Genomic DNA, 27,271 nt, shown 5'->3' with positions numbered 1-27,271 from the left:
TTGATTTCTGAGTTGAAGGGTTGGTTTATTCTTTGTGTAATCTGCCTTGAAGACAAAGGTTTGGCCTCTCATTCAAATAAGTTTCCTGAGTCTGAATACTAAGCCGCATGGCTTTTAGAAAAGAAAGCTAAGGTTTTTACTTTAAGATCTTTGGTTAAATAACTTAAGTATTGTTTCACAGTGACCTATAATATTATCTTTCTGAATCTAGCATCATCAAAGCCAATAGTTTGATTGAGGAATCCACATCATTTACCTATGAAGTTTTTTTTATTACCATTCAGGTATTTAGAGATTTGATAATCTTGGTATATTTTTAATATATCCTGACTATATGGTATTTTGTCTCAAAATTATTATGTATTATATCTGAAGTTCTTTAAAAATACGGTTAATTGTTGCATTTAGAAATATTTTTTATCTAAAGTTTTTTTAACTGATTTTATTTGGCTTTTACATTGTGCTTATAATTAATTTCTATCAGGTCTTTCACTAGTAAGAATATTATTTTTATGAATTAATCATGGCCATATTAATATTTGTCATCTGCAGATAAGTTTTAACTTTGCTGATTTGCTGAAAAAGCTTGACCAAAATATCTCAACAAAAAGATGGACTATGTTGCACTTGCCAAAAGGATTGTGACTAGACTGAATAAAATTTCCAGAACTCCTATGCAGAAGCTGATGGGTTCAGACTGTGGATGATCCAGAATCATGTGGAACAGAAATTAACTACATAAGACTGAGGAAACAAAAGGAAACTATGTTTTTTTTTTTTTTAAATGTGGGAATATTGCTGATGTTTTAAGGTCCTATTTTCTAGATATAAGAAGCTATTTTCCTTTCTCCTAAATTATCTAACTAATGGGTTTAGATATTGTAACTCCTGAATTAGAAGTTCCTATTGGTAAACTTAGCAAAGTTGTAAATATCATAACCAGAGAAGTATCTGAAATTTGAGCTATGATTTTACAAAATAGAATAGTATTAGATTTCCTGTTAGTTCTCCCAAGAAACGGTTTGTGCCTTAATAGATAAATGTTGCTGTATTTATATTCATACTCAGTCTGAGGTTTTGCAGAATGTAGTTGCTGCTGAGGTACATGAAAAAGTCACTAATGTTGCTTATGTATAAACGAACACCTCATGAGATTTGTTTCCTTGGTTCAAAGATCTTAGGGTCATGGTTTCATTGGTTATTTCAGACAATTGGCCTAATATTATTGTTAGCGTTTGTTTTACTTCCTAGTTTGCTGTATGGTGCCTGGGATCTTAAAAACCAGATGATGCCCAATTACCATTTATTGAACGTTTTTGATTAAAAAAATTCCATAACAAGATCATGATCCAAAGGAAAGAATGCTGAGAGAGCTGTATATAATTTTCCTGGAATCCAGATTTCTGGTTTTCATGGAAGTTGAGGCAACCCACACAGGACATCGCCTTTGTGTGTCCTTTAGAACCTCGAGATTTGAGAAAAAGAAAAAAAAAAAAAAGATTCCTGAAGCCACTTTGAGTCAAACAATGGTCCAGATAAACCAGTAAGACCATTTTGCTCTGGGCATTGTGCTGTTTTTTTTTTTTTTGAAGAATTCAATCTGTTTTAGGAAACTTCAAAGATCAGACTGAGAGTTATGTTTAAGATAAATAAGCAATTCATTTAATCAGTCTTTAAGACAATGTTGTATGAAATACCGGTCTAATGTTTGTAATCAAACTGTCACCCTCTTACGATGCAGAAAATTATGTATCTTAAAGAAGCCAGATTCTCAGAGGAGATCGACCTCATGGCTCAGACTCCGTTTTGTGTTAGGTTCCATTTCTGCTTCTGAGAAAATGACCCATGACTGTTAATAGGTAGACCAAGGAGGGGAACCTTGTCCTCAGGCAAGAACACTTGGTATGTTTTAAAGAGATTAACTGAAGATCTTCTACAGGAAAGGTCAATCCTGTATTATCTTGCTAATCATTAGTTCTCTAATGAAAACTTGTTTGTCACATGTAAATTCTTCTATATCCTGTTTTCTCTAGACAAACTTTGAGTGCTCTTTATGGATATGTATTTTTGTGTGGTAGATCCAACTGTACTAATTTAGATGATCCCTTTCCAACTGATAGTCAATTTATGTGGGCAATCTCTTGTTTAGATTTCTGACAAATGGGTGGGCAATGCGCTTTAGAAACTTTAGGATTATCTTTAGATATTCGTAGTAATAATGCTAGTAAATATTGGAAAGGTAATGTGAAATTGTTACACATTGTAAAATGAAAAGTCAGAAGAAAACTCATTGGTCCAACACTCAGGATATGGTTGGTAGCTTTAATTTCTACTTATGGTATATCTGAATTGGAGAAATCTTTTAAGAAAATTTGTCGGTCACTATGGGACAAATAACAGATGAGATGGAAGCACAACAGTGAGCTCTGACCTCATAAGCCAAGGTGACATAAGATAACAAAATAGCCTTAGATTTTTTTATTAGTGTAGTTTGTGCTATAGCAAATACCTCTTGTTACATTTGGATAAATAACACAGGAGAAGTAGAACAAGATATACATAGAATTAGACAGCAAGCTACTTGGTTACACACTGTAACACTCTTACAAACACCAGATTTGTTTGGTTGGTTACCGTCAGGAATAAATACATGGGCTAGATCAGTACTGCAAGGAATAGTAATATTCTTACTCTACATTCTGATAGTATTGGGCATAATAAAATTTATTCTCTATTGTCTTGTATACTTAAAAGGCAAAGAAGGCCTCGGGCTAAAATGTTGATGTACATTGCTTCTGCTCACTCTGTCAATGCAATTGATGAGAACATCTCTCTTACTTGAGATCCTGGTGAAGAACCAGATGGTATCTGGTGGAAAACCAGCACCGTGAGTTTAAAGAGCCTGCAATGGCCGCCATCTAGGAGCTCGACTAAGTCCAGGTATTGATCATCAATGTGTTATCTCCAATCTCCGATCAAAAGGAGGGAACGATTTAGGAAATAATATTGGAGTTATTATTCCCTGTCCTTGAGCATAGAGAATGTGAGCCAGTTGGAGCTGGGCTCACAAGGACTCAAGAACACATCAACTAGGCCCTGAGGTATAAAGACAATAGCTAAGATAATCTTGGAAAATATCTTTTAGGGAAACTTTCACATAAAGCCAATCAAACAGAACACAAAAGACTTTCCACTCTTATCTTTTTCTATTAGCATTTAGTGAATAGAAATTTGTTGGACCGATGAAGACCCTCCTGACTCTTGTTACTGAAACCTGTACCAATGATTGTTAAGAAAGACAATTCAAAATGTAGGATCACAGTTTCTAGCCAATCTGAAAAGACTAAGCTTTCAATGGTTTTACCCATTTGTAATGTTAATATATACTGATGACTCTGTTATGATTCTTTGGACTCGGGCAGACATGGCTGTGGCAGCATGCTTGTCCGTTTTTCCACTTTTGCCTATTCTGTAAAGGTCTTTGGACTCGAGCAGACAGGGCTGTGGCAGCATGCTTGTCTGTTCTCCCATTCTTGCCTATTCTATGATATTCTTTGGACTTGGACAGACATTCTAGCTCTGGCAGCATACTTGTCTGCTTCCCACTTCTGCCCCTTTGAATATATGCCAAATAAAACTTTCTTTTTGCTTTATTAAACTTTATGATGTTTTTCCCCTGTAACAAAACATACAGACTTGTGCCAAAATGTCAGGATTTACTAATTGGAAATTCTATTTTGGGTCAAAAATATTTAAACTCAAAATGTAAAACTTGAAAGGAAAGGAGACTGTAATATAAATACCAGTTTTTAATCAATGTGCAAACCAATTGTCTCTATCCTCTTCTGGAAAGAGAAATGGATGGCATTTGGCAGGAGTTAATAAATTTCCAGATTGGAAACAGGTAGATAAATGAGATACATTTTTTTGGTCATCAGAAATATCTGGTCACCTTAACCAAAACAACAGACCAGATTCTGGTAAGTGCTATTATATGAGAGTCAGTACAAAGTAGCAGCTAAGAATATGAGCTCTGAAAACAGATTGCCTGGGTTCAAATCCAGGCTCTATAACATACCAGTTTTAAGACCATAGGTAAGTTATTTATCCTCTCTGTCCTGAAATTTCCTCATCTATAAATAATAGTAATAATAGTATCTATTTCAGAAATATTTTGAAAATTATATGAATATATATAAAAGCACTTCAGTGCCTCTTATTTATAATAATTATTATTATTGTTATTAATTTTCTAAAAGTGGTTCTTAGGAAAGCTTATTACTTCAATACTTGGGGCTCTTAACAAGAGAAAATGAATACAGACTCTAACAGGTCCAGGAGGGAAGGGCTCTGTGGAACAAAGAACTTGGTTTGGCCCTTTGACTCTGGTTTCTGAAAACAACCCAAGCAATCAAGATGTCTTTGTTTTCCAAAATAGCTGGGCAAGTAGGGGCTACACAGGCCCCCTACCTGGGGAACTAACTACAGAAATGGGCGGGGGTGGGTAATTCAGTCATGCATATTCATTGAATGGATCAATCATAACTATGCATTGAGGCCCAAGTCAGGCATATTCATTGAGGTCCCAATTACGAGGGGACTTGGGACCTTGAAGAGCTCTCTTTTGGAGCCTCCTGGATTTGTAGGAACACTTGTTCATGGGAGAGGGTCGGATGTCCCTCAGGACGATGGAAGCCCTATGCCAAGACTTCTCCCAGACCTTCCCTGATGTGTTTCTTTGCTTGTATCCTTTCTGGTTATAATAAATGTCTAACCGTACGTATAGGTACAGTATCTGAATTTTGTGAGCTGTTATAGAGAATTAAGGAACCTACAGGGGCAATGAGCCAACATGGGCTGGCAGGACAAAGTGGATTTATGTAGACCCAGCTCTGGGTGGCTGGGTGATAGGGAAAGGCTGCATGAACAGTTGATGAAAGACAGTATCCTTCTAGCTTGTGACCTAGTCCATGGGACTAGAGGGTCAGAGAGAGGAAGGATTTGCCACATAAGTGGCTAGCGATGAGGTATGGAGATGTGGGAAGGTGAAGTCTGGATATATTTCCAGCTGCAACTGGCTTCATGCTGATCCTTGCCACACAGGTAGTGATAAAGGTGGGGTTTGCCCACCTTGTCCCTTTTATGTAGTGCCACCTGTAGCAGTGTCATCCTCGCAGGCTCAGATACCCAACTCTTCCTTGTCTTCCCTTGATGTCTGTCTGTCTGTCTCTCTTTCCCTTGAATAAGGATAAGAAGTGACATGGAGTAGAGGACTTAACCTTAAGAGAATTTTATTTTGAAGCTCAAAAGAACTAGTTGGCAATAAAATGGCCAGGAAACTTTGGTCGTGGAAAGAAATAGGCAGTGATGAGAATTCTGAGGACTGGTATATCATGTCTTTGTAATTCCCTAAATCTCACTGCAATCCAAGTCACTGTTTCCCGGAGGACAGATGTGTTTGTTTGTTTTATACCGGTGGTGATATGATGGCCTAAATCATTAAAAAAATTCCATCACTGAATTGTTCATTTTCAGAAATCTTTATCTACTTTTGGCTTTGCAAAGAACCCATAAAAAAGAACGATTGGTTCTGAAGTACAATATAAACCAAATCTGATTGATTCAAAGATGTTGAAATTCAAAATTTGACTGTGCTCTGAGATATTTTTGCTTCATCTAGTCCAATGCTAATTCTTCCCTTCCCTAAACCTGCTAATTCCCCATCTGTTTTCCACCTGCCATCTATCTCTGAGGTCATTCCAATTGCTATGGCTGCCACTGAGGCTGCTACGGTGTCTGTGCAGTGTGACAATGCTTATCTCATGCATTAACGTCTACATGAAAAGACAAAAGCCAAAGCTGAAGCAGAGTCAAACTTTTTATTATCAGGTCCATTTACATTTTGTCATTAGACCTTTCTCACAAAGCTAATTTTTCTGTGCTATTGTAAATTTCCAAACTCTGGACTCTTACATTCTGCTGTTTAATAGTCCTTGAGGGAAACATTCCCACGGTTTGCTGAAGAGCCAGCTCTTTGGAGCAAGTAGAGGTTCCCCTTTACACCCTGATAAAGGATGGGATGTCCATGATTATAGCTGCTTGTAGTAAGCAGAGAGGGCCTGAGAGCAGGAGATAAGGCTGTGGCCAGACACCACATCCTGACGAGAGCAAGGGGCTCAGCTCAGCAAGCCTTACACAAACCATAGCTTTGAACAACATGTCTGTGCCTCACTCCTTCTAAAGGTAACCACTGGTTTGGATGTGCATTGAACAGGACAACGCTTACGACTGCCCCTCAGAAACTTCTGGGAAATATTCATTTTTGGGTATGATGCAATATCCTTAGCTCCTAGTTAAAACACAAAGGTTCAGGTATGACTGAGCTGTGTGTGCTGCGTCCTTTAGGTTCTAGCTTTGATGAAAAATTGATGAGGGATCCTAATCCTAACTCCAATAATCCATGTGAGTCAGGAAAGCTCTTGTGTACTCCTGATGTAGTCAGCCCACTGTGGAATGTCAAAATGAAATATTGTGTGCCTGTCCTTTGAGTATCACTCAAAGTATCACTGCACCACTCCAAAAGAATTCTGAGGCCAGAATAAAAAACTCACATGATACTCATACAAATATCTCAAAAGAAAGAAACAGTACAGAGCAGGACAACATACTAGAAAACTACTCCAGTGCTTCAAGGAGGTAGATCACAATGGTCAGAGTAAAATACTGAGAAGATATAGTATTTGGCAGATGATTTAGGAAGTAATTTGAACTGTTAGGTGAGACCATTTGGACTTGGATAACAGAAGTGGAACTCTGAAGAGGATATGGATGGGAAAGATGAATGAGAACCAAAGAACTATTGATCTGAATGAGAAAAGTCTGAAGGGGCCACTTTTACAGAGAGCTTACAACATACTTTATTACTGAAATTTTAGCCTGATAAGTAATGTTTTTGTTAATCTAGAATTCTCCCGGCATTTACTCTTTTTCACCAATTGCAGCAATCTCTGATAGTCTCTTAGAAAAATATAAATAAAATTTTCCTTATACTTCAATCAGGGAACTCAAAATAATTTAAATCCCAAAATTTAAACTGATGGCTGGGATAAAAATTAGCTCAACCAGTCCAAAGTTTTCAAAGATAGAAAGAAATTGGCCTTAATTTCTTCCACAGTCAATTCTGCTACCTCAGCCTAGAATGGAAACACTGTCTGAATGAAGAAAAAAGTATTCGAAACTAAACCCTAGTTTACTTATTGTAAGTACTATAATATACTCTTATTGGCCCTCAAGGAAAACCAGTAATTGCTGCTTTCTAAGGCAGAAGATGAGGTTGAAGAGAGAGAGAAAAAAAGGACATGCTTTAAAAATTAAACTCTTAGCTCTGTTATTTACTTAGTTCTGTCACCGTGGGCATGCTATTTAACCCTTTAAGCCTCAATTTCCTCACATCAGAAGGGATTATTTCCACCCATCTCTAAGGTTCTTATATGTAAAATTCCCTGCTCAATACCTGGCACAGAAAGTGCTCTCTTTATCTTTTCTTCAGTTTCTTTCGAAAAGCCTTTCAGAACCACTTTGATTCACTGTTTTCTCGCTTTTCTAATATACAGAGCATTTAAATTCTGTACTACACATCCCATATTAATCTGAATGCTTGGCTTGCTTGTGGAATCTCTTGAATTTCCAAAGACTCTAAATTAGCTTGTGGCTAACATACTTCTGTGACCTCCACATGTCACTAGCAACATAGTAGGAATTCAATAAATATTTGTTGAATGAATCACACTGAGTTAATAAAAATTCTAAGACCCAAAAGAGGATAAGAAATGGCAACGCTTACACCTACACAGGAATTCTTGCTCAATAACTATCCATGGTCTGACCATCTTTTTGAAGCAGTAATTCTGACTTTTCCTTGGCTACACGGTTGATTGACATCTGTGGCAGCCAGCTTCCAAGATGGCTCTTAGTGATATTTACTCCTCCCACAAGGAATCAAGGTGGCTCTATATGACCAATAGAATACCGCAGAAGTGACAACATTGATTTCAGAAGCCAGATCAAAAGAGGCACTGTAGCTATCGCCTTGGTCTCTTGAATTGCTTGCTTTGGGAAGAGCCAGTGCCTATGCTGTGGAGAGGGACTGAGATCTATGGCCTATAACAAAGCCAAACCCACTGCTGCTGTGTCGATTCCAACTCATAGCAACCCTGTAGGACAGAGCAGAACTGCCCCATAGGGTTTCCAAGGCTGGAAATCTTTACGGAAACAGACTGCCAAATCTTTATCCTGTTGAGTGGCTGGTGGGTTCAAACTGCTGACCTTTCGGTTAGCAGCAGCTGAGCGCTTTAACCACTGTGCAATCAGGGCTTCTCTGTATAGGATCAATTTGCCAGCCATTTGAGTGAACCACTTAGGATGGCTGCAGCCCCACCTGACTGCAACCTCATGAGAGACCCTGAGCCAGAACTGCCCAGCTGAGTTACTTCTAAATTTCTGACAGAAACTGAGAGACAATAAATGATCATTACTGTTTTAGACCACTAAATTTAGGAGTGATTTCTTAATGCAGCAATAGATAACTAGTACACCGTCTAAGAAGGATATATAAGGCATAAGATCTGGTAGGATTAAATGAATTCATAAAAATTAAATTACACTGACCAAACTTAAGTAATTCAGATTTTTCAAAATATATAATTTTTTAACAGAAAGTCTGCTGATTCTCTAATCGCTAGAGTTCTTGGAGTAATGCTTGACTTTCCTCTTTTTTTTTTTTATAGTTAATAAACAATCCCTTAGGAAATTCTGTGGCTCTACCTTCAAAATTATAGCCAGAATTCAATCACCTCCCATGACCTCCACTGTTTACCACCCTAATCCAAGCCATTATCATCTCTCATCTAGATTATTACAATAGCCCCTTGACTTTGTTTTCTGGCTTCTACCCTTGTTCCTGGAGCCCTGGTGGCATAGTGGTTAAGAGCTCAGGCTGCAAACAAAAAGGTTGGCAGTTTGAATCTACCAGCTGCTCCCTGGAAACCCTATGAGACAGTTCTACATAGGGTCACTATGAGTTGGAATTGACTTGATGGCGACAGGTTTAGTTTTTATGGGTTTAGGGTTTACCCTTGCTCCTCACAGTATCTTCTCAGACAGTATTAGCCAGAGTGATCCTGTCACCACTGCACAAAAGCCTTCTATTTCACTAAGTGTAAAAGCTGAAGTTCTTATTGCCTACACAATCTGTTCAGTCTCCCACCCCATTACCTCCTTGACCTCATCTCCTAGCCCTCTCTACCCACCCTGCATTGGTCTCCTCACTGTACCTCAAACAAACCAGGTATGCCACCACCTCAGGACCTCTGTACAGGCTGTTCCCTCTGCTTGGAAGGCTCTTGTCCTAGATATCTCCCTGGCTTAAGTCACCCGTTGAGTAAACTGTAGACCAAGGATTTAAACTAGGTCTGGCTTGTTTCAAAACACACTATCACGACCTGTGACAGAAGGTAGCAAAAACCAGATGGACCGTGGTTCTCACTCCAGCTCTGTCCTTGGCAACTTACGTGACTTTTTTGAGCTTCGATTTTCCTCATCTTAAAAATGAAATAACATTATTTCATTAAAATAAAATAACATTTATTTCACAGGTAGTTGTGAAGATTAAATAAGACATGCAGGTAAAGCACATAGCAGGATATCTGGAAAATAGTAAGCACTCATTAAATATGATGATGGTGGTAGTAGAAGCTACAGTAGCAGCAATCAGTTAGATGGGAGATGTGAAGGAAAGGAATCATGGATGATTCCTAGGTTTCTGACTTGAGTAACTGAAGGAATGAAACAGAAAAAAGTTGTAGAGAGCAAGAGCATTAGTTAAAACTCTAGTAGCTCCTTGTTAATTATTTTTTTGGACCAAAGGTGCTTAAGCCCCAAGCAAGTAATATTAAAACTACCAGTACCTTTCAATCACATAAATAGCATTCCACTTTCATTCTCTCTCTCTAAAGTACTTCAAACTGTTTTTTGTTCTAAGTAATTCCTTCCTGGAACAAGAGAAACTGTTGAAGTAAAAATGTCACAAAGTGTAGATCCTGGATGAGTCACTGTTAATTAAATGATGGCAAATACTGCAAAGATGAATAGCAGCAGAACAAAATCCAGATACTTAAGGAAGTTCTCACTCTTGTTTTAGAGAGAAATATTGGCAAACATTAGGAAGAATTTATGCAACCAACACGAAATAAGGTAAGTATTGGGGATTATGAGAAATGGCAAAGTGTTTCTATTAATTTCAAATGAAGATTGCCTGATAATTAAAGTGTTCAGGCTTAATGAAAAGAGATTTCAGTTCTCTCTTTCAGAGTCCCCCTGGCTTAATTACATAAGGAAGGATAGTGTTTGACTCAGGTCTGGCCCCAGCTGTACACACTTAGCTTTCATTTTAATAGTATTTCAAAGTCTAATTAAAAATCTTATACATAAAATTGACTTCACAGGTCTTTATGTCATAATTCATTTTATCAAGGTGTATTTTGTCTTCAGATTCTGGAACTTTCCAGGATTCCTCAAATCCTATTTTGAGATGCTTCACACTATGTACTACTTTGAATTGGAATGAAGTCAGCACAGTGTAATTAGAGTAGTGGGTTAGTTCAAGCGGGGACCCAAATCCCTGGATACAGTTCCTGCTTACAGTTTGCTTCTCTGGGCCTCAGCTTCTTCAACCTTAAAACAAAGGGTTTCCACCTATAGCTGACCATGAAGTTCTCTTCAAACTCTATATTTGATTTTAGTAAGCCGCTCTAGGTAAAAAAAACTGACTTTTGTTCCCCTCTAATTCTGCATAAAGATGAATTACAAATAAGCCACCCACAAACTATTTCACAAACAAGTTTGTACACCACTATTTTGTTGGGCTACTAAAGAGTGGTTTCCTCTACCATTGTGCTATATAAAACTAACTAGCCAACGGGGATTAAACCTTTGAACTTAACTTCAGCAAATCATGCTAATAAAGTTCATTACGTGCAATCAGCTCATGAAAGGCAGTATATATATATTGTCCACCCACTTCCTCTCACTACAGAAACAGAGAAATGAGGTTTTTTTTTTCTTTTTGAGGAGGTAGTTGCTACATTTACCATAACTACTGAATTTCTTCAATACTTTAATTTCCTTTTTTCCCACTGTAGTTGGTGTCATGCAAGAATCTATTTACACTGATTAAAACAGAAGGATACTGGAAGAGTTATGCTCGAAGAATTTTAAGTCTGAAATTTAGCATCACTACCCTGAACAATATAGTGTTAGTTGGCATAAACTACTGGTACAGGTAAGGCTGATCATTTATTCATTTTTAGATTAAAAGTTAACTATAGAAATTCTAACAGGACTAAATTGTGAAAACCAATCATTAAGAAAGGTAGTCAGCCTTGTAATTATGTAGATAATCATCAGTAACTGATGTTAGAGTTGTAAAACTGCTAGGGAATTTTTAGAACTTTTAGAAATTTTCTGGAAACAATTCTGTATAAATAACGTGATTTTTATTTGATTTCTTAAGCTTTACAGCATTTTCTAAAATTTAGAAAAGAAATATCTATTAGCTGTATAATCAAGGTTTATTTTTAAAAGAGAGTTACATAGTAGATATAAGTTTGGTGTTTGGGAAGCTAAAGAAGGTAAACTAGTTCTTTGTTACAGTGATATTCCTATGTAGACTAAACCTCATCTGTTTAATAACGCTAACCTCTGATAAAATCTTTTTTTATACCCTGTTTTGTTCTGAAGCATTTGCTAGTGTGAAGTAGAAAAATAAGGCAGTAGAATTGAGTAATATATTAGACTGTATGAGGTGGTCCAGTTAAAAAAAGGAATACTATTGATCTTAATATAGAAGCATGGTTACCTTTCCAGATCTTGGTATATCATGCATTATCGACACAAGGCAGGAACTAGGACTTTTCTTTAATATTATCATAAAATAAAACTTCATTGTTTATGTAAATTCAAAATTTACTCTGAGCAGATGCATTTTTCTTAAGAAAAAAACTGGCTCATTTCACTCTATTCAACTGGTTTTTAAAATTGTGGGGTTACAGATTAAGTTTTATGTATTTATAACTGGATCTGTACTAACTACAACCAGATTCCAATTCACTAGGGTGCACTGGATTCAGATACAAACTCACTCTGAAGCATATGAATTGTTTTCTATATAAAATTTACAAATCAAGGAAAATAAGGTGATAAACACATTAAAACAACAACAACAAAAAACCCAAACCCGTTGCCATCGAGTGGATTCTGACTCATAGCGACCCTATAGGAGAGAGTAGAACTGCCCCACAGGGTTTCCCAGAAGCAGCTGGTGGATTTGAACTGTTGATGTTTTGGTTAGCAGCCTGAAGTCTTAACCACTGCGCCATCAGGGCCCCGATAAAGACATAAGTAGACATTAATTAAGACACTCAAGTATTTGAATCTAGAGATACTGCACAGCCCTCAAGTTTTCAAGTCTTTGGGTGGACGTTTGGTTTAAAAATTACTTCAAAATTATAATACTGTATTTGGAAAAAAAAACATGTTTCTGTAATCTAAGATGCAGAGAATAAATATAATGGTGATTCTCAAAGACGGGTAAAACAAAAAAAACCCACGGCCACTGAATCTATTCCGACTCATACTGACCCTGTAGGACAGAGGAGTACTGCCCCATATCCTTTCCAAGGCTGTAAATCTTTATGGAACCAGACTGCCACACCCTTCTCCCGCAAAGCAACTGGTGGGCTTGAACTGCTGACCTTTCGGGTAGCAGCCGAGCGCTTTAACCACTGCGCCACCAGAAGACTAGCCCAGGGGGTGGGGTGGGTCACATAAGAATCACAGAAAGCTGTACGTACGTCTACATGGTAAGATTTTTATGTTCATCCAAAGAGAAAATGTGATTAAAAAAAAATGAAAAACCATGCTCTAGATTACAAAAGGGTAGAGAATATGGTGCACAGAAAGCCATGATGAAGACACAGAGAAATGCAGCAGATTCTGAATGTTGTTGCTGTTGAGTGTCGTGGAGTCGATTCTGACTCATAGTGACCCTACAAGACAGAGTACAACTGCCCCACAGGGTTTCCAAAGAGCAACTCATGGATTCAAACTGCAGACCTTTTGGATAGCAGCCTGAGCTCTTAACCACTTTGTCACCAGATTCTGAATAGATAACATTATTCTTATTTGACCAGAGTTCAATAACTTTTCTTTGTTAGTCTCACCTGAAAGAAATGAGGAAATAAGGAGAAAAATAAGAATAGTTTGTATGTGACTCTTTAGCACTTCATGTGTACACTTTAAATCAAGAACGATTTAAAAATAAGACTTAAAAAACCAAAAAAACACAACTGCATTTATGCTGTTATTAAAACATCCTCTGAAAAACCCAAAGATACTAAATTACACACGAGGGACACATGAGGACACGCTAACCAACCAGCCTAGCAACTGCAGTTTGGCATACAATTTTTAATTCACTTTTTAATGAAGTATGACAGCATTAAATATTTGAAATGAGAAATTACTGATGTCCTGGGATTTTGGTGTCTATCTGTGGTCACTATACATTCCTTCTGTTTGAATCAGGACCTTGCTTGAGTTTTTGATGATATGGAATTAAGTTTACTTCCGAAATATGAAGAGATTTTTCTAATAGTATTAGATTATAGAGGAATGTATTAATGTAACCATGAAAAGATACCATTTTGAAAACTATTTATATACAATTAATGTGCTAATTAAAAATCTGTCTTCTCTCTATTAATATGGCCACAAAATATTTTTGCAACACTTTCATTTACCCAGTATGTATTATTTGCACGTGCCTTAAAATTTTTTAAATTATATTTCTAGGCAAAGTCAATCTCATTTACAAATTGCTTAATAAAAACTAGAAATTCCTGTAATATAAAATGATAAATACCAGGCATTTAACTATTTGCATCAAATTTTGTTTTTTAGACAAAGGCACTGTCCATCACAATAATCAACTTTTTGCATTTATTTCAACTGGACAATCGGGATTTAAATAGGTGAGAAGGCATCTATACTTTCCTTTCCATCCATTACATTTTTGTTACAAATTTTATTTCAACCAATGCTTAAAAAAAAACTATTCAGCTTAAATGTCATCTGTAATTTTAATAGTAAATATTTGCAATTCTTTTCTAGCTCCTGTGCCAAAATTCAAGAAAATTCGACATAAATGAGTAACAATTCAACATGTATTCAACCATCCATGATCTCTTCCACGGCTTTACCAATTATTTACATCTTGCTTTGTATCGTGGGTGTCTCTGGAAACTCTCTCTCCCAATGGGTATTTTTAAAGAAGATAAGTAAGAAAACATCAACCCACATCTACCTAGTACATCTTGTGAGGGCAAACTTACTTGTGTGCAGTGCCATGCCTTTCATGAGTATCTATTTCCTGAAAGGTTTTCAATGGGCATATAAATCTGCACAATGCAGGGTGATTAATTTCCTGGGGACTCTATCCATGCATGTAAGTATGTTTGTCAGCCTCTTAATTTTATGTTGGATTGCCATAAGCCGCTATGCTACCTTAATGAAAAAGGATTCTACACAAGAGACCACTTCATGCTATGAGAAAATATTTTATGGCCATTTACTGAAAAAATTTCGCCAGCCCAATTTTGCCACAAAACTATGCTATTACATATGGGGGGCTGTACTGGGCATAATTATTCCAGTTACCATATACTACTCAGTTGTAGAGGCTACAGAAGGAGAAGAGAACCTGTGCTATAATCAGCAGATGGAACTAGGAGCCGTGATCTCTCAGACTGCAAGTCTCATTGGAACCACATTTATGATACTTTCATTTTTAGTAGTACTAATGTCATACTACTCTTTTGTCAGCCATCTGAGAAAAATAAGGACTTGTACATCCATTATAGAGAAAGATTTGATTTACAGTTCTGTGAAAAGGCATCTTTTGGTCATCCAAATTCTACTAGTAGTTTGCTTCCTTCCATATAGTATTTTTAAACTCATTTTTTATGCTCTACACCAAACAGTGGGCTGTCAACAATTGAATTATTTAATAGAAATAAAAAACTTCCTCACCTGTCTTGCTTCAGCCAGAAGTAGTACAGACCCCATTATATTTCTTTTATTAGATAAAAATTTCAAGAAGTCACTATGTAATTTCTTTACAAAATCTGATTCACCACATATACAACCATATGGTTGACTTTTGAATGGAAAACACCACAAAATAGAAAAGTGTTCATGTGACTCTATTAAGGACATTAAACTACATGATTAAGATGTCATAGCTTAGTTGATAGCATGTACTGAGAAAACTTCTTTGGTTTTAAAATATAAATAAATATGCACATTCATAAAACTCGATTTATAGTTCTACTCGCACTGAAAGTTGAGATGGCAGACTTTCAGAGCCAAAAGTCAGACCTATTCAAAGGATCCCATTGCAATGCATATGAAACCAACAGCCCATTTTCTGTTTAAGCTTAACTGTGGATACTTCAGTTCAGAACACATTTCACAACTGTAGAATACAGAAACAAGTGGTTTAGGACTCATGTGCTTTTTAGTAGTTAGAATACAAAGGCCTATCTCTGGCTAGTGTTTGTTTTGTTGGTAGAGTTTTCTGATACTTTAAAAAATGAATAAGAAATTCCCATACGTAAGTCGTTGTCTAAATGCAAGAATAATGCAATATCAAATCCAAGGTTTTATAAAAATATTGTTTGGTATTATCTGGCTCATGTTACTGGGATGGGCAATATTAATGTATTCCAATATTTCTTAAGTAGATATGACATAAATGTTTAAATATTTGGATTAGGTTCTGTCAAAATAAAAAGGCAATATAATGTCATTATATGTCGATCTTTATCACATTTTCTGTATTTCTGTATTCAATATAAATAATGTTATTAATGACAAAAAAGTACATGGCACATAGATAAATTCAATTAATTTTTGTGAAATGAATGAATGATAAGGCAGTATAATAGTATCATAGGTAAGAGAATGGTCTCTGGAGTTAAGACTCCTTGAGTTCAATCCTGATTCATCTAATTTAGCTAGACAAGCTTCCTTCCTTCCTTCCTTACTTACTCCTTTAAGTGTTAATTTCTTCATTTGTAGAAAAGAAAAATACTAATTCGTCGGTACTGTTATTAAATCACATGATGTACTATTATGAGTAACTATCATTTACTAAATAATATAATCACTATGTGCCAGGCACTTTTCTATATGCTTTACATATATTGTTTTAATCATCTCAACTCCATAGTATGCCCATTTACTGATGAGAAAACTGAAGTGCATAGAGTTAAGTATGTCATCCAAAGTTTCTCCAATATCTAAGTAAATATTTAAAAAGTAAGCATTTATTAATGGTCATTTCTTTCTTACATGTAAACCTGTCAGTAAGACAAATGATTTTGACTATATTCTATATTATATACTTTACCATTTTTTTTAAAAAATGCGTGCTCTATCTTCCCAAAGAGATCATAAACACCTTTGAAGCTATGGTCTATTTTCTATTTCTACTCTCCCTGATACTTGCATTCTCTTCTCAGAAAAGAATCAAACAAAACCAGTTTAATCAAATCAACCATTAACTAAAACACACCACTTTGTTAGAGACTACTTAAAGACTTGTTTATTCTTCACATGGTGATTCTTTTAGTGCTCAAAAAGAAGTTTATATTCACATAGCACTTCCAAGCCTTTAATCTCAAAGCATGTTTTATTCCTGAATTAGAAATGTAGAAGCAATTCACTGTACAGTTTCCCCAAGAGCCATTTGTTCAAAATCACTAGAGGTCATTTCAGCACATCTGTATAATTTTCATTAAAAAAGAACAGAAAAACAGTAAATAATTTTTCTCCTTTTTTACTTCAATGCTTAACTGAAAGAAGAAAATGGTCAGAGAAAAGTCTGAAAAAACAAACTCTGGCCTCAAATATTTACAGTGCACATCTATTCTTTTATAGTAGCAAACCAATTTCTAGCTGATTAATTTGCAGAGATAAAGGTAGACCTGGGAACTCCAGGTGACCTCCCTAATTATAAACAAAGGTATCCAATCTAGTAACTTCATGGACATGCCAATCACAGAGTAACTCCAAGTCGATCAAGAGTTCCTGAGCTTTCCAGTTTTCTCTATAGTTATACCAGTAATTTTATTCTTACATGAGTTTTAAACTTAAACTAAGAAGAACTGAGAAGATGGTCAATAATTTTCATTTACCATAAACTATACTATATTGAATCTCACTGCAGTTGGGAGTTTTTGCTTTAAATATAACTTCTACAAATCATTATGTAAAAAATCATTTTTCATCTCTGCTACTTTAAATAAAAGGCTAAAGATATTATTGAAGTAGAGTTTTCTACATTTAAAAAAAGCAGGAAAAAAAAAGGAATGCAGTTCTCTTTAAGTTACTCATTCTGATAGAGAACTCCCAATTTAATTCCCTGTACTGAATTATATACTGAGCTTACTCTCATCATATTTATCTTTACACCATAGATGCTTTCCTGAATGGGTGATCACTTGTCTACTATCTAGTTAGTGATCTCCCCTCCCCACCATCCCCTCCCTCATAACCATCAAAGATTGTTTTTTTCAGTGTGTAAACCTTTTCTCGAGTTTTTATAACAGCAGTCTCATACGATATTTGTCCTTTTGTGATTGACTTGTTTCACTCAGCATAATCCCCTCGATTCATCCATGCTGTGAGATGTTTTGTGGATTCATCATTGTTCTTTATCGTTGTGCAGTATTTCATTGTGTATATGTGCCATAATTTGTTTATCCATTCATCTGTTGATGGGAACTTAGGTTGTTTCCATCTTTTTGCTACTATGAATCTTTTTGCTGTAATGAACATGGCTGTGCATATGTCTATTCGTGTGAAGGCTCTTAGTTCTCTAGAATATATTCCTAATAGTGGGATTGCTGGATCATACAGTATTTCTAGTTTTTTAAGGAGGCGCCATATTGTTTTCCAAAGTGGTTGTACCATTTTACACTCCCACCAACGATGCATAGGAGTTCCAATCTCCCCTCAACCTCGCCAACATTTGTTATTTTATTTTATTTTTTTTAAATTAGTGCCAGCAGTGGCGGGGTGAGATGGTATCTCATTGTAGTTTTGATTTGCATTTCTCTAATGGCTAATGATCGTGAGCATTTCCTCATGTGTCTGTTAGCTGCCTGAATGTCTCTGAATGTCTTTGGTGAAGTGTCTGTTTATATCATTTGCCCATTTTTAATTGGATTATTTGTCTTTTTGTTGTTGAGGTGTTGAAGTATTCTATAGATTTCAGAGATTAGACCCTTGTTGGATATGTTGTAGCCAAAATTTTTTCCCCGTCTGTAGGTTTTCTTTTTATTCTTTTGGTGAAGTCTTTTGATGAGCATAAGTGTTTAATTTTTAGGAGCTCCCAGTTATCTATTTTATCTTCTTGTATTTGTGCATTGTTAATTATGGTTTGTATTCTATTTGTGCCATGTAATAGGGCCCCTAGTGTCATCCCTATTTTTTCTTCCATGATCTTTATGTTTTAGGTTTTATATTTAGGTCTTTGACCCATTTTGAGTTAGTTTGTGTGTATGGTATGAGGTACGGGTCCTGTTTCATTTTTTTTACAGATGGGTATCCAGTTATGCCAGTACCATTTGTTTAAAAGACTGTCTTTTCCCCCATTTAATGGACTTTGTTCCTTTGTCAAAGATCAACTGGCCATAGGTGGATGAATTTACTTCTGGGTTCTTGATTCTGTTCCATTGGTCTATGTGTCTGTTGTTGTACCAGTGCCAGGCTGTTTTGATTACTGTGGCTATAAAGTAGGTTCTGAGACCAGGTAGTGTGAGGCTTCCTACTTTGTTCTTTTTTTTTCAATAATGCTTTGTTTATCAGGGGGCCTCTTTCTTTTCCATATAAAGTTGGTGATTAGTTTTTCCATCTTGTTAAAGAATGCTGCTGGTATTTGGATTGGGATTGCATTCTATCTGCAGATCGCTTTGAGTGGAATTGACATTTTCATAATGTTAACTGTTCCTATCCATGAGCATGGTATGTTTTCCCATTTACATAGGTCTTTTTTGGTTTCTTGCAGTAGCGTTTTGTAGTTTTCTTTGTATAGATCTTTTACAACCCTGGTTAGATTTATTCCTAAGTATTTTATCTTTTTAGAGGCTATTACAAATGGTACTGTTTTCCTGATTACTTTTTCCAAGTTCTCTTTGTTGATGTTTAAGAATCCAACTGATTTTTTTTGGATCTTGTATCCTGCTACTCTGCCAAATCTTTCCATTAGTTGCAGTATTTTCTTGTGGAATCTTTGGGGTTGTCTATGTATAGGATCATATCATCTGCAAATAGCGATAGTTTCGGATGCCCTTTATTTCTTTTTTTTGCCTTACTTCTCTAGCTAGGACTTCCAGTGCAATGTTAAATAGGAGTGGTGATAAAGGGCATCTTTGAGACATGACAAATCCTGACCCATCCTATTATGATTTGGTAAGGTCTCCCTCTGCCTATCCCTGGCCTTGCAGTCTGCCAGGGTGGGGGAAATAAGCATATGTAGGAAGACAAGCTGAAAGGAAATCTTGCTGGCAAACCACAAAGGGAGCACAGAGGGAATACTGGTAATTTGCTATGCATTTCATTGGTGCAGCCTAATGCCATGCACTTTCCTCTGAGTGCCCCCAAGTTCAAACTGACAGGAGAGAATTTGGAAGAGCTACTACAGCTAGAAACGTTTTACTACAGCTAGAAACGTTTTACACCTGATAGAAAAAAACTCTTTGGCTATATCATACACACTACACCTGGCTAAGAAGGAGAGGCGTAGTGAAAGGGTTCACATCTAATAAGCAAAAGAAACTAATTTCTTTTTAAATCAAGGAGCAAATTTTTTTTTGGGGGGGGAGTCTTTTTTCTGCAGGGCTTTTTTTGGAGGGGGTGTGGTGGGAGAAGAGAGGCATAGGAGTTAGAAATGCAAGATGAATTTACGATGCTCTTATAATCAGATTTTTCTAAGTACAATTATTATTAAAACCCCACATTCAAATTGAATATGCACTCTATGTTGGACAACCTTACAAACGTAATGCAGAAGACTGACCAATGTGTTTCTAATAAAAAAAGAATAAAATAATCAAGGTTTCATTTTAATGAAAACTTAAATTTCTTTATACAACAGCAGGGACTTTTGAGAGTTGTGGAAACAGATGTAAAAGACATAAAAGGAACATCAGAAATCAAGAGCAATAGAGGAAGAAATACTGTAAGAAACCCACAAAGCCAAGGCACCTAGGGTTATGCGATAAATACCCATTTTTGATAAAGTCTGGCCCTAAGCAGCGGAAAGGAGAACTGAGACCAGAAGGAGACCAAAGAGCAGCCAGGCGTGTTCGTATGGGTTAGTGAAGTAAACCACTTAAAGGAAGCACACTCAGAAACACTCAAGTGGGAAGCTTCTGGCTGAGTAAGTAAGTATGTGTGAATGGGGTTTTGCAGACAGTTCTAAGAACTAAACACCCAAACCTTCTGGGTACAGGTCCCACTCAGAACAGAAAGCGATTGCATGTGTAGCAGTTTCCAATCAGAAAAGCTGCTTAATTTATTAAACTCATTAAAATTACACATTAATAGGTCAGAGTGACAGAAAGGTGACACCCAGGTGTGAGGCTGCCTGCAAGAGTCAGGAGAGACAAGAAAATCCCACAATCTCACTGTGCTTAGCAGAGCCGATAAAATTCACTGAAGGAAGGCAAGGAGCCAGGAGGTGCATTTACCTTCACAACTGTGCTATTTCTTTTAAAAATACTTTTAATTTAGGGGTGAGACGAAGAAAAAAGGAAAACACTTCAACATAATGGAAGTTTTCATATCCTTTCACAAGAAAAAGATTTAGAGTAAAAGGGAAGAAGAGGACAGAAAAAAAAATACTTGCGTGCATGCCTTAATTAATACCTACAGGAAGGCAAAGTATGAGAAATATAACATTATATTCTAAGATAGTGGTTCTCCACCAGGGGCAATTTTTGCCTCCCAGGGGACATTTGGCAATCTGGAGACATTTTTGGTTGTCAAAACTTGGAGGAAATGCTGTTGGCATCTAGTGGGTAGAGACCAGGGATAATGCTAAGCATCCTACAATTTACAGAACAGTCCCTCACAACAAAGTATCCAGGCCCAAAAGGCACTAGTGTGGCTGTTGGGAGATCCTGTACTATGATGACACACTTCCTCAAATTTCAAAAGATTATACAATTACTTTTTATACAATTTCATGTGAAACTTCTCTGCCAAAGCAAGTAGTTTCCACAACAAGTCACTTGGTACCATATATTCAAATCTAACTTAATATAACCAAACAATCATTTTTAGACTCAATTATGATAATTTCAAAAAGGAATACCTACCAAATAAAGCAAAAAGTATTATTAATCAGCATAATGCTATGACGTCTGGGAAACTTAATGATTTTGGATGATACGCCAAGAATCATAAGAAAGAGAGGAGGCAGAGGGAGGAAGGAAGGATAGAATGTTTTTGGCCTAAAAGGAATGGAACATTGATTATTTTTTCCAAAAGGAATGAAACACTGCAATGGTCTTCTATTTTCTTTACTAAGTATAAGGGAAGAAAACTTAAGACAAAAAACTGTAACTATAGAAACAAAAGCTTACACAATAAACCAAATCAACATATAGACAAGTCACTGAATATATGACATCTGAACGTGAAGAAAAGCTGATTATACACAGCTTTATTAGCAAAAATATTAACAAATCAAACCAAATCAAGTTTTAAATTATCAGCCATGTGAAATGTATTGTATTACACGGACTACATACATTACATTGACTATTACACAATGACTACTCCATTAAAATGCCCCGATAACAAGGTCCTGAATAAAACTGCTTTGGGTTACCTAAGTTATGTAAGGAAATCCTATTGACACAACCTTCAAAATACATCTAGAATCTAAATACCTTTTACCACCTCCATTGTTACCATCCTAGTCTGAGCCAGACAGGATTATCTCCCATTTCCTGGCTCAGCCCCTTGAGCCTCTTCAATGTATTATTAACAAAGCAGTGTAGTCCTGTTACCATGGAAAGTCAGATCACAGTCTTCCTTTGTTCAAAACTCTCCAGTGAATTCTCATTTCTCTGAGTAAAAGTCAAAGCCCATTCTCTCCTTTCCTCTCAGACCTCATCTACTACTCTCTCCTTTGCTTATTTTGCCTCAGCTACAGGGGCCTTCTTGCCTTAGTGCCTTTGTGCTGGCTGTTCCTTTTACCCAGAACATTCTTCCCTCAGTTAGTAAGTAAACCCACTCCCTCTCCTCCTTCAGCTCCTTGCTCAGGTGCCATCTTCTCAATGTGGCCTTCTCTGACCACCTGTTTAAAACTGCAACCCCTTCTCTAGCACTGGAAACCCTGGTGATGTAGTGGTTAAGAGCAAAGGCTGCTAACCAAAAAGTTGGCAGTTTGAATTCACCAGGCGCTCCTTGGAAACTCTATGGGGCAGTCCTACTCTGTCCTATAGGGTCGCTTATGAGTCAGAATTGACTCAACGGCAACGGGTTCGGTTGGGTCTCTAGCACTTCCTAGCTCTCTGGCCATATTCTTATTTTTTTTCTGTGGTTCTTTTCACCTTCTAACCTACTATATAGTTTACTTATTTATGGTTACTGATTACTGTATGTCTCCTTGAACTAGAACGTTAGCTCCACGAAGGCAGTAATTTTTGTCTGTTTTGTTCACTGATGTATCCCCAGTTACAGTAGACACTCAATACTTCTGAGTGCATGTCTTAATATACCAAAATTCAAAACTATCAACTAATTAAATATAAATATTCCCTTTATCCATGCAAAACGTAAAGATTTCAGGCACTAAAATATCGAGAACATTAACATTAATGTGTGCTCTATGTTGAGTTTGCTTGTCAACTGAACATTGGCTCCTTTTCTGGTGGTTTCTTCTTATTAATTTGCAGTTTGAGAATCACTACTCTCTTCCTCAGCATGTTTCTGGGTGCTTCCTCAAAATTATTTGACATGCACTTTAGAAATAATAAACTAACAATATAATCCATGCAAAACTAATTCTGAGCCTCTCTGCATGCAGTTCCTTTTGCTTGAAATGTCCTCTCATCTCTATATAACTATGCCATTACTCAAGATCAGGCTCAAATGTAACCGCTTCCATGAAGTTTCTCTGACTCTATTTTTAATAATACTTGCCACCTTCTATCTTGTACTATAATTATTTGTGTGCCTTCTTAAAGATGGCCACCAACAATTTCTCCCATTCCTGTGTACGGGTGCCAATCGAGTCAAAAGGTAGAGTGTATTTTCCTTCCCACAGAAACCCAGACTAGGCTTGTGACCTTTTGACTAACAGAATGCAGAGGACTTGAAACAGTGCCAATTCTGGGCCTAGGCTTCAAGAGGCCTGGCAACTTCTGTTTTTGTTCGTGTGGAGTCCTGAGACACCATTCTGCTAGAGACAGGGGCTGTGTGGAGAGAGAAAGGCCCTGAATGAGAGACTATAAAGAGGGTCCAGTCAGCTCCCAGCTGTTCTAGTTACCTCAGGTGAGGTGCCGGAAAAGTACGTGAAACGCTAGCCACCTCAGCCAACAGTATATGAAGCAGAATTGAGCTGTCCCCATTAAGCTCTGCCTAAACTGCAGAATTGTGAGCAAATACATAGTGGTTGTTGTTTGAAATCGCTAAGCTTTGCTGTGTATTGATACGCAGTACTAAATAATATATACTGCCTTATTTACCCCGCTGAGGTCACATACCTTTAGGGCTCCAAGCACAGTATTCTGCATGAAGTAAGGCACTCAAATATTTGTTGAATAAATAAATCAGATGGTAAATTAGAAGGTGAAGTAAAATATAACTACTTTTGGATTTTATTTTGTTTTGGATTATCTACATCAAATGAATGGCTAATCAAAAGCTGATTATATTATTGAAAGTATTACAGTAGAATATGCTGTCAATCATTATTTATATGATGTTGATTTAATTATTATTTTTCAAGAACAGAGTTCATTCAAGACAAAACTGATCCTTGAGCAAGAGTTTTTTTCACACATTTTAATGCTTTCAAATAATCATTTTTTACTGTATATATTGTATATAATATATAAAGGAGATATATTTTACTCTGTATATATGTATTTTCTTATATTAATTCAATGCAAAAGAATAACACAGCATGCTACTACAGTTGACAACTCTTCCCTTTTAGCTTTCCACACTTCTTATTCTCCTTTTTGGATAAGGGAAGAACACTTTTTTTTTTTTTTATAAAAGTGTTATCCATTGGATTGTTCAGTGTTGAGTTTTGATAATAATAGTATCATTTTCCTATCACCACATTTGAAAAGAATGAATATTTTACAACTAATTTACACTAATGTGTATTTTGTGCATTTCTCCAATGAATATCATTTGCCATTATAACATTCTATTAGATTGTTTGGAATTGTTCATGCTTTCCCTCACTTTCAACTAAAAGAAGTTCAGTTAAACTTTACCAGGCATTATTAACAAATTTAATTAAACTCTGCTTAATTTTCTTAACCATAAATAAAATACATTGAGGAAGCCAGGCCTTTAATAATATAAATGTCTTCAGGAAAGGAACACCATGTCTGTGGACACTGGGGTTAGGGAGAGGCCGATGACAAAAGATCAGAGTGTGAAAGTGTAAGCCAGGGTCAGAGAACCTTCAGGGGCTTTCAAGTGAGTCTAGGCCTTGGAAGCGGTTGGAGATCTGGAGTAAGGCCTACCAGTCTCCTTTACTGCGTGTCTCTCTGTTCTGCTTGACACTGTAATAAGCCAGGGACCCAGAGAGTTCTCATTAACTCGATGATACTGGGATCAAACAGGCAGAAAGACTGAATAATGATAATATTCATATTCCTAAGGGTACAAACCATATTACATCTATAATTATGATTTCATACTATGTTTTTAAAACTTATCTGCAAAGAAAATAAAATGCTGACTATTGTACATTGCAATATTACCAAAATAGAAATATAAGATGAACTTTCACTATATAAACCAAATTCTAATTTCCTCCTAATTAACTTAGTATAGGATAACATTTGGTTCTTCCTATTTGTTGGATTTTTCATTTCCCTCATGCACACAAAGGCAGAAGAGGAATAAGAGAATCTTGGGTTGCATGTCGTTTTAATAAAAGGAAAATGAAATTATAAAAATTGTTCATAATAAGAATTAGTACAATGACTTCTCAAATATAAAGCAGTTAAATACATTTTTATTTGTAAGTAAAATTAAGTTTAAGATGTTCCCTATAAAACTATTAAAACCGTTCTGATTATTATCATTGTTTATCATTATTATCAGTTTCTCTTCACAAACATTAAAGCTAGTGATAAAAATGACTTACCTTCACATCCCTGTGAATTATGTTATTATCATGACAGTAGCGGAGAGCTTCCAGTATCTGTCTCATGTAATGACTGTAGAAAAAAGAAATCTAAAACTGTAAAAAAAATTTATTTTTAAAGCTTAATATACAGTGTCCCAAGTTTGTAACCCTCACTTTCATATTAACTTCCTATGGATGCTTTTTGTTTGAGTAGACAAAATTGATGGAAAGTGAAGTTTAATAATGAAAAAGTTGTCAAACACACTCATAAATTTAAAATGCAATGAAGAAATGTGTTTTAGATTTCCTAAGATACCTCAGTCAAAAAAATACTAAGAAGTTTATAAATAAAATAGCCCTGCAAACTAAAAATTCAAGCTTCAAGTGTGAAAAATACAACAAATCTCCCATACTTAGTTGGTTCTACTTAGTTAAACTGGATTGCTATTAAGTGAACAGTGCTCAGAGTTACACCAAGAATTCTGAATAAAAGGATGGGAACCTTGATCTATAAGCAGAATCTGCTCTGTCTTATTTCCATTTAGCTCTAAGGATAAACAAGAGGGAAGAACCTCCTTAGACCTACAGTTTCTTTCTGTAACATAATCAAATTTCAGTTGGGGCATCCTTGAACAAAGCAGGATTAGTTCCAGGCCTTTGTCCTAGGAACTCTGACTCCTCAAGGCGCTAGCTGGAGTCTGCAGAGGCTCCCACTGGGTACAGGTGAAGAACAAAGGAGGAGTTAGCATTTTAAAAAACGGCCATTAAAAAGCAGTAATAGGATCAACTAGCAATAGGATGTGACAAGAGTACCTTATTCATTATTACTTTAGGACTTCCTTTCCCTACTTCTAAAGTGCTTTTCTTATAATCCTTCTATTTCCCTCTTTACCTTCTCTTCCCCTGCATTTTACTCCCTCCATATTTGACTTTCTCTTTTCTTCCCATTATCCCTCTTCTTCCCATTTTTCCATTTCTTTCCCAACCATCCACGACACAGATATGCTACAGATGTGACATTTTCTTGTATAGTACTTATTGAATTCTGTTTTGTGTTTCCAGATCTTCTATTTCTCACACTTTAAAAAAAAAAAAATTATTTTCAGAAATTTTATGGTACTTACAAATGACCTTGTGTGTGTGTTTGTGACTCAGGACAAAAAAAAATTAAAATGTCCTTACTCCTGCTTTACAATGAAAAGAGGACATTTCCATCAAGCTCCCTCTTTAGTATACTACCATTTAACCAAGCTCACATGAATGTCCCTCTAATTGGTATATGCGTTATTTCACATATTACAATGGATTCGAAGGTTCCATTTTTAAAATGAAAGGTAGAAGAATCCCAACTTTGTTCCTGTACTTATCACTATCTCCTCCCAACTGAGCTCAACTCCAGAGATCTAGTCTCATGCAGTCATTTGTTCTGATTTCCAGTTTCTCTTATTTTGCAAATTCACACATAAGGTGTTGTGGTTATATATTTTTGCCTGGTCCAGTGTAGCCTGTAAATAAATTTCTGTTTAAGTTAGAGATTAGAAACTTGGTGTGCATGGACCTTTAGGGTTCAAATCAGGTTGGAGGATCCGTGACACGCCCCCCTTGAAATGGCTAAGAGATAACAAATGTGAACCTGCTTTGTAAATTCTAAACCATGCTACAAAGGTTAAGTCATTACCACTATTGCTAAATTTAGTCAAAGATTTAGGAATGGCCTATTTGCCCATCTAGACGTGACCATGAAAAAAGTGGGTAAGTTTAAAT

The 27,271-nt window shown here is 36.2% G+C and overlaps 2 protein-coding genes across 6 annotated transcripts in view; one reads left to right on the top strand and one right to left on the bottom strand.

Annotated features, from left to right (window-relative positions):
• Positions 1–27,271, bottom strand: part of CASK (calcium/calmodulin dependent serine protein kinase) — a 419,299-nt gene that overhangs the window by 164,590 nt on the left and 227,438 nt on the right. For all 4 annotated transcript variants that reach the window (XM_004376921.1, XM_012555680.2, XM_023731908.1 and 1 more), the window contains exon 5: positions 25,526–25,598. In XM_004376921.1, the coding sequence (XP_004376978.1) occupies positions 25,526–25,598 (73 nt within the window). The remainder of the gene's footprint in view (positions 1–25,525; positions 25,599–27,271) is intronic.
• GPR82 (G protein-coupled receptor 82) lies at positions 2,573–15,432 on the top strand. 2 transcript variants are annotated; one of them, XM_023731913.1, is made up of 5 exons: positions 2,573–2,940; positions 10,199–10,251; positions 11,199–11,338; positions 14,017–14,087; positions 14,227–15,432. In XM_023731913.1, the coding sequence occupies exon 5, from the start codon at positions 14,261–14,263 to the stop codon at positions 15,269–15,271; it is 1,011 nt and encodes a 336-aa protein (XP_023587681.1). In that variant the 5' UTR covers positions 2,573–2,940; positions 10,199–10,251; positions 11,199–11,338; positions 14,017–14,087; positions 14,227–14,260; the 3' UTR covers positions 15,272–15,432. The 2 variants fall into 2 exon arrangements, with proteins under 2 accessions (XP_023587681.1, XP_004376979.1); XM_004376922.3 differs by lacking the exon at positions 2,573–2,940 and having other exon boundaries at positions 9,743–10,251.

This window comes from Trichechus manatus, unplaced genomic scaffold (assembly GCF_000243295.1).
Source record: "Trichechus manatus latirostris isolate Lorelei unplaced genomic scaffold, TriManLat1.0 scaffold00046, whole genome shotgun sequence".
Lineage (NCBI taxonomy): Eukaryota > Metazoa > Chordata > Mammalia > Sirenia > Trichechidae > Trichechus > Trichechus manatus.
This window is presented reverse-complemented; position numbering and strand designations above follow the sequence as displayed.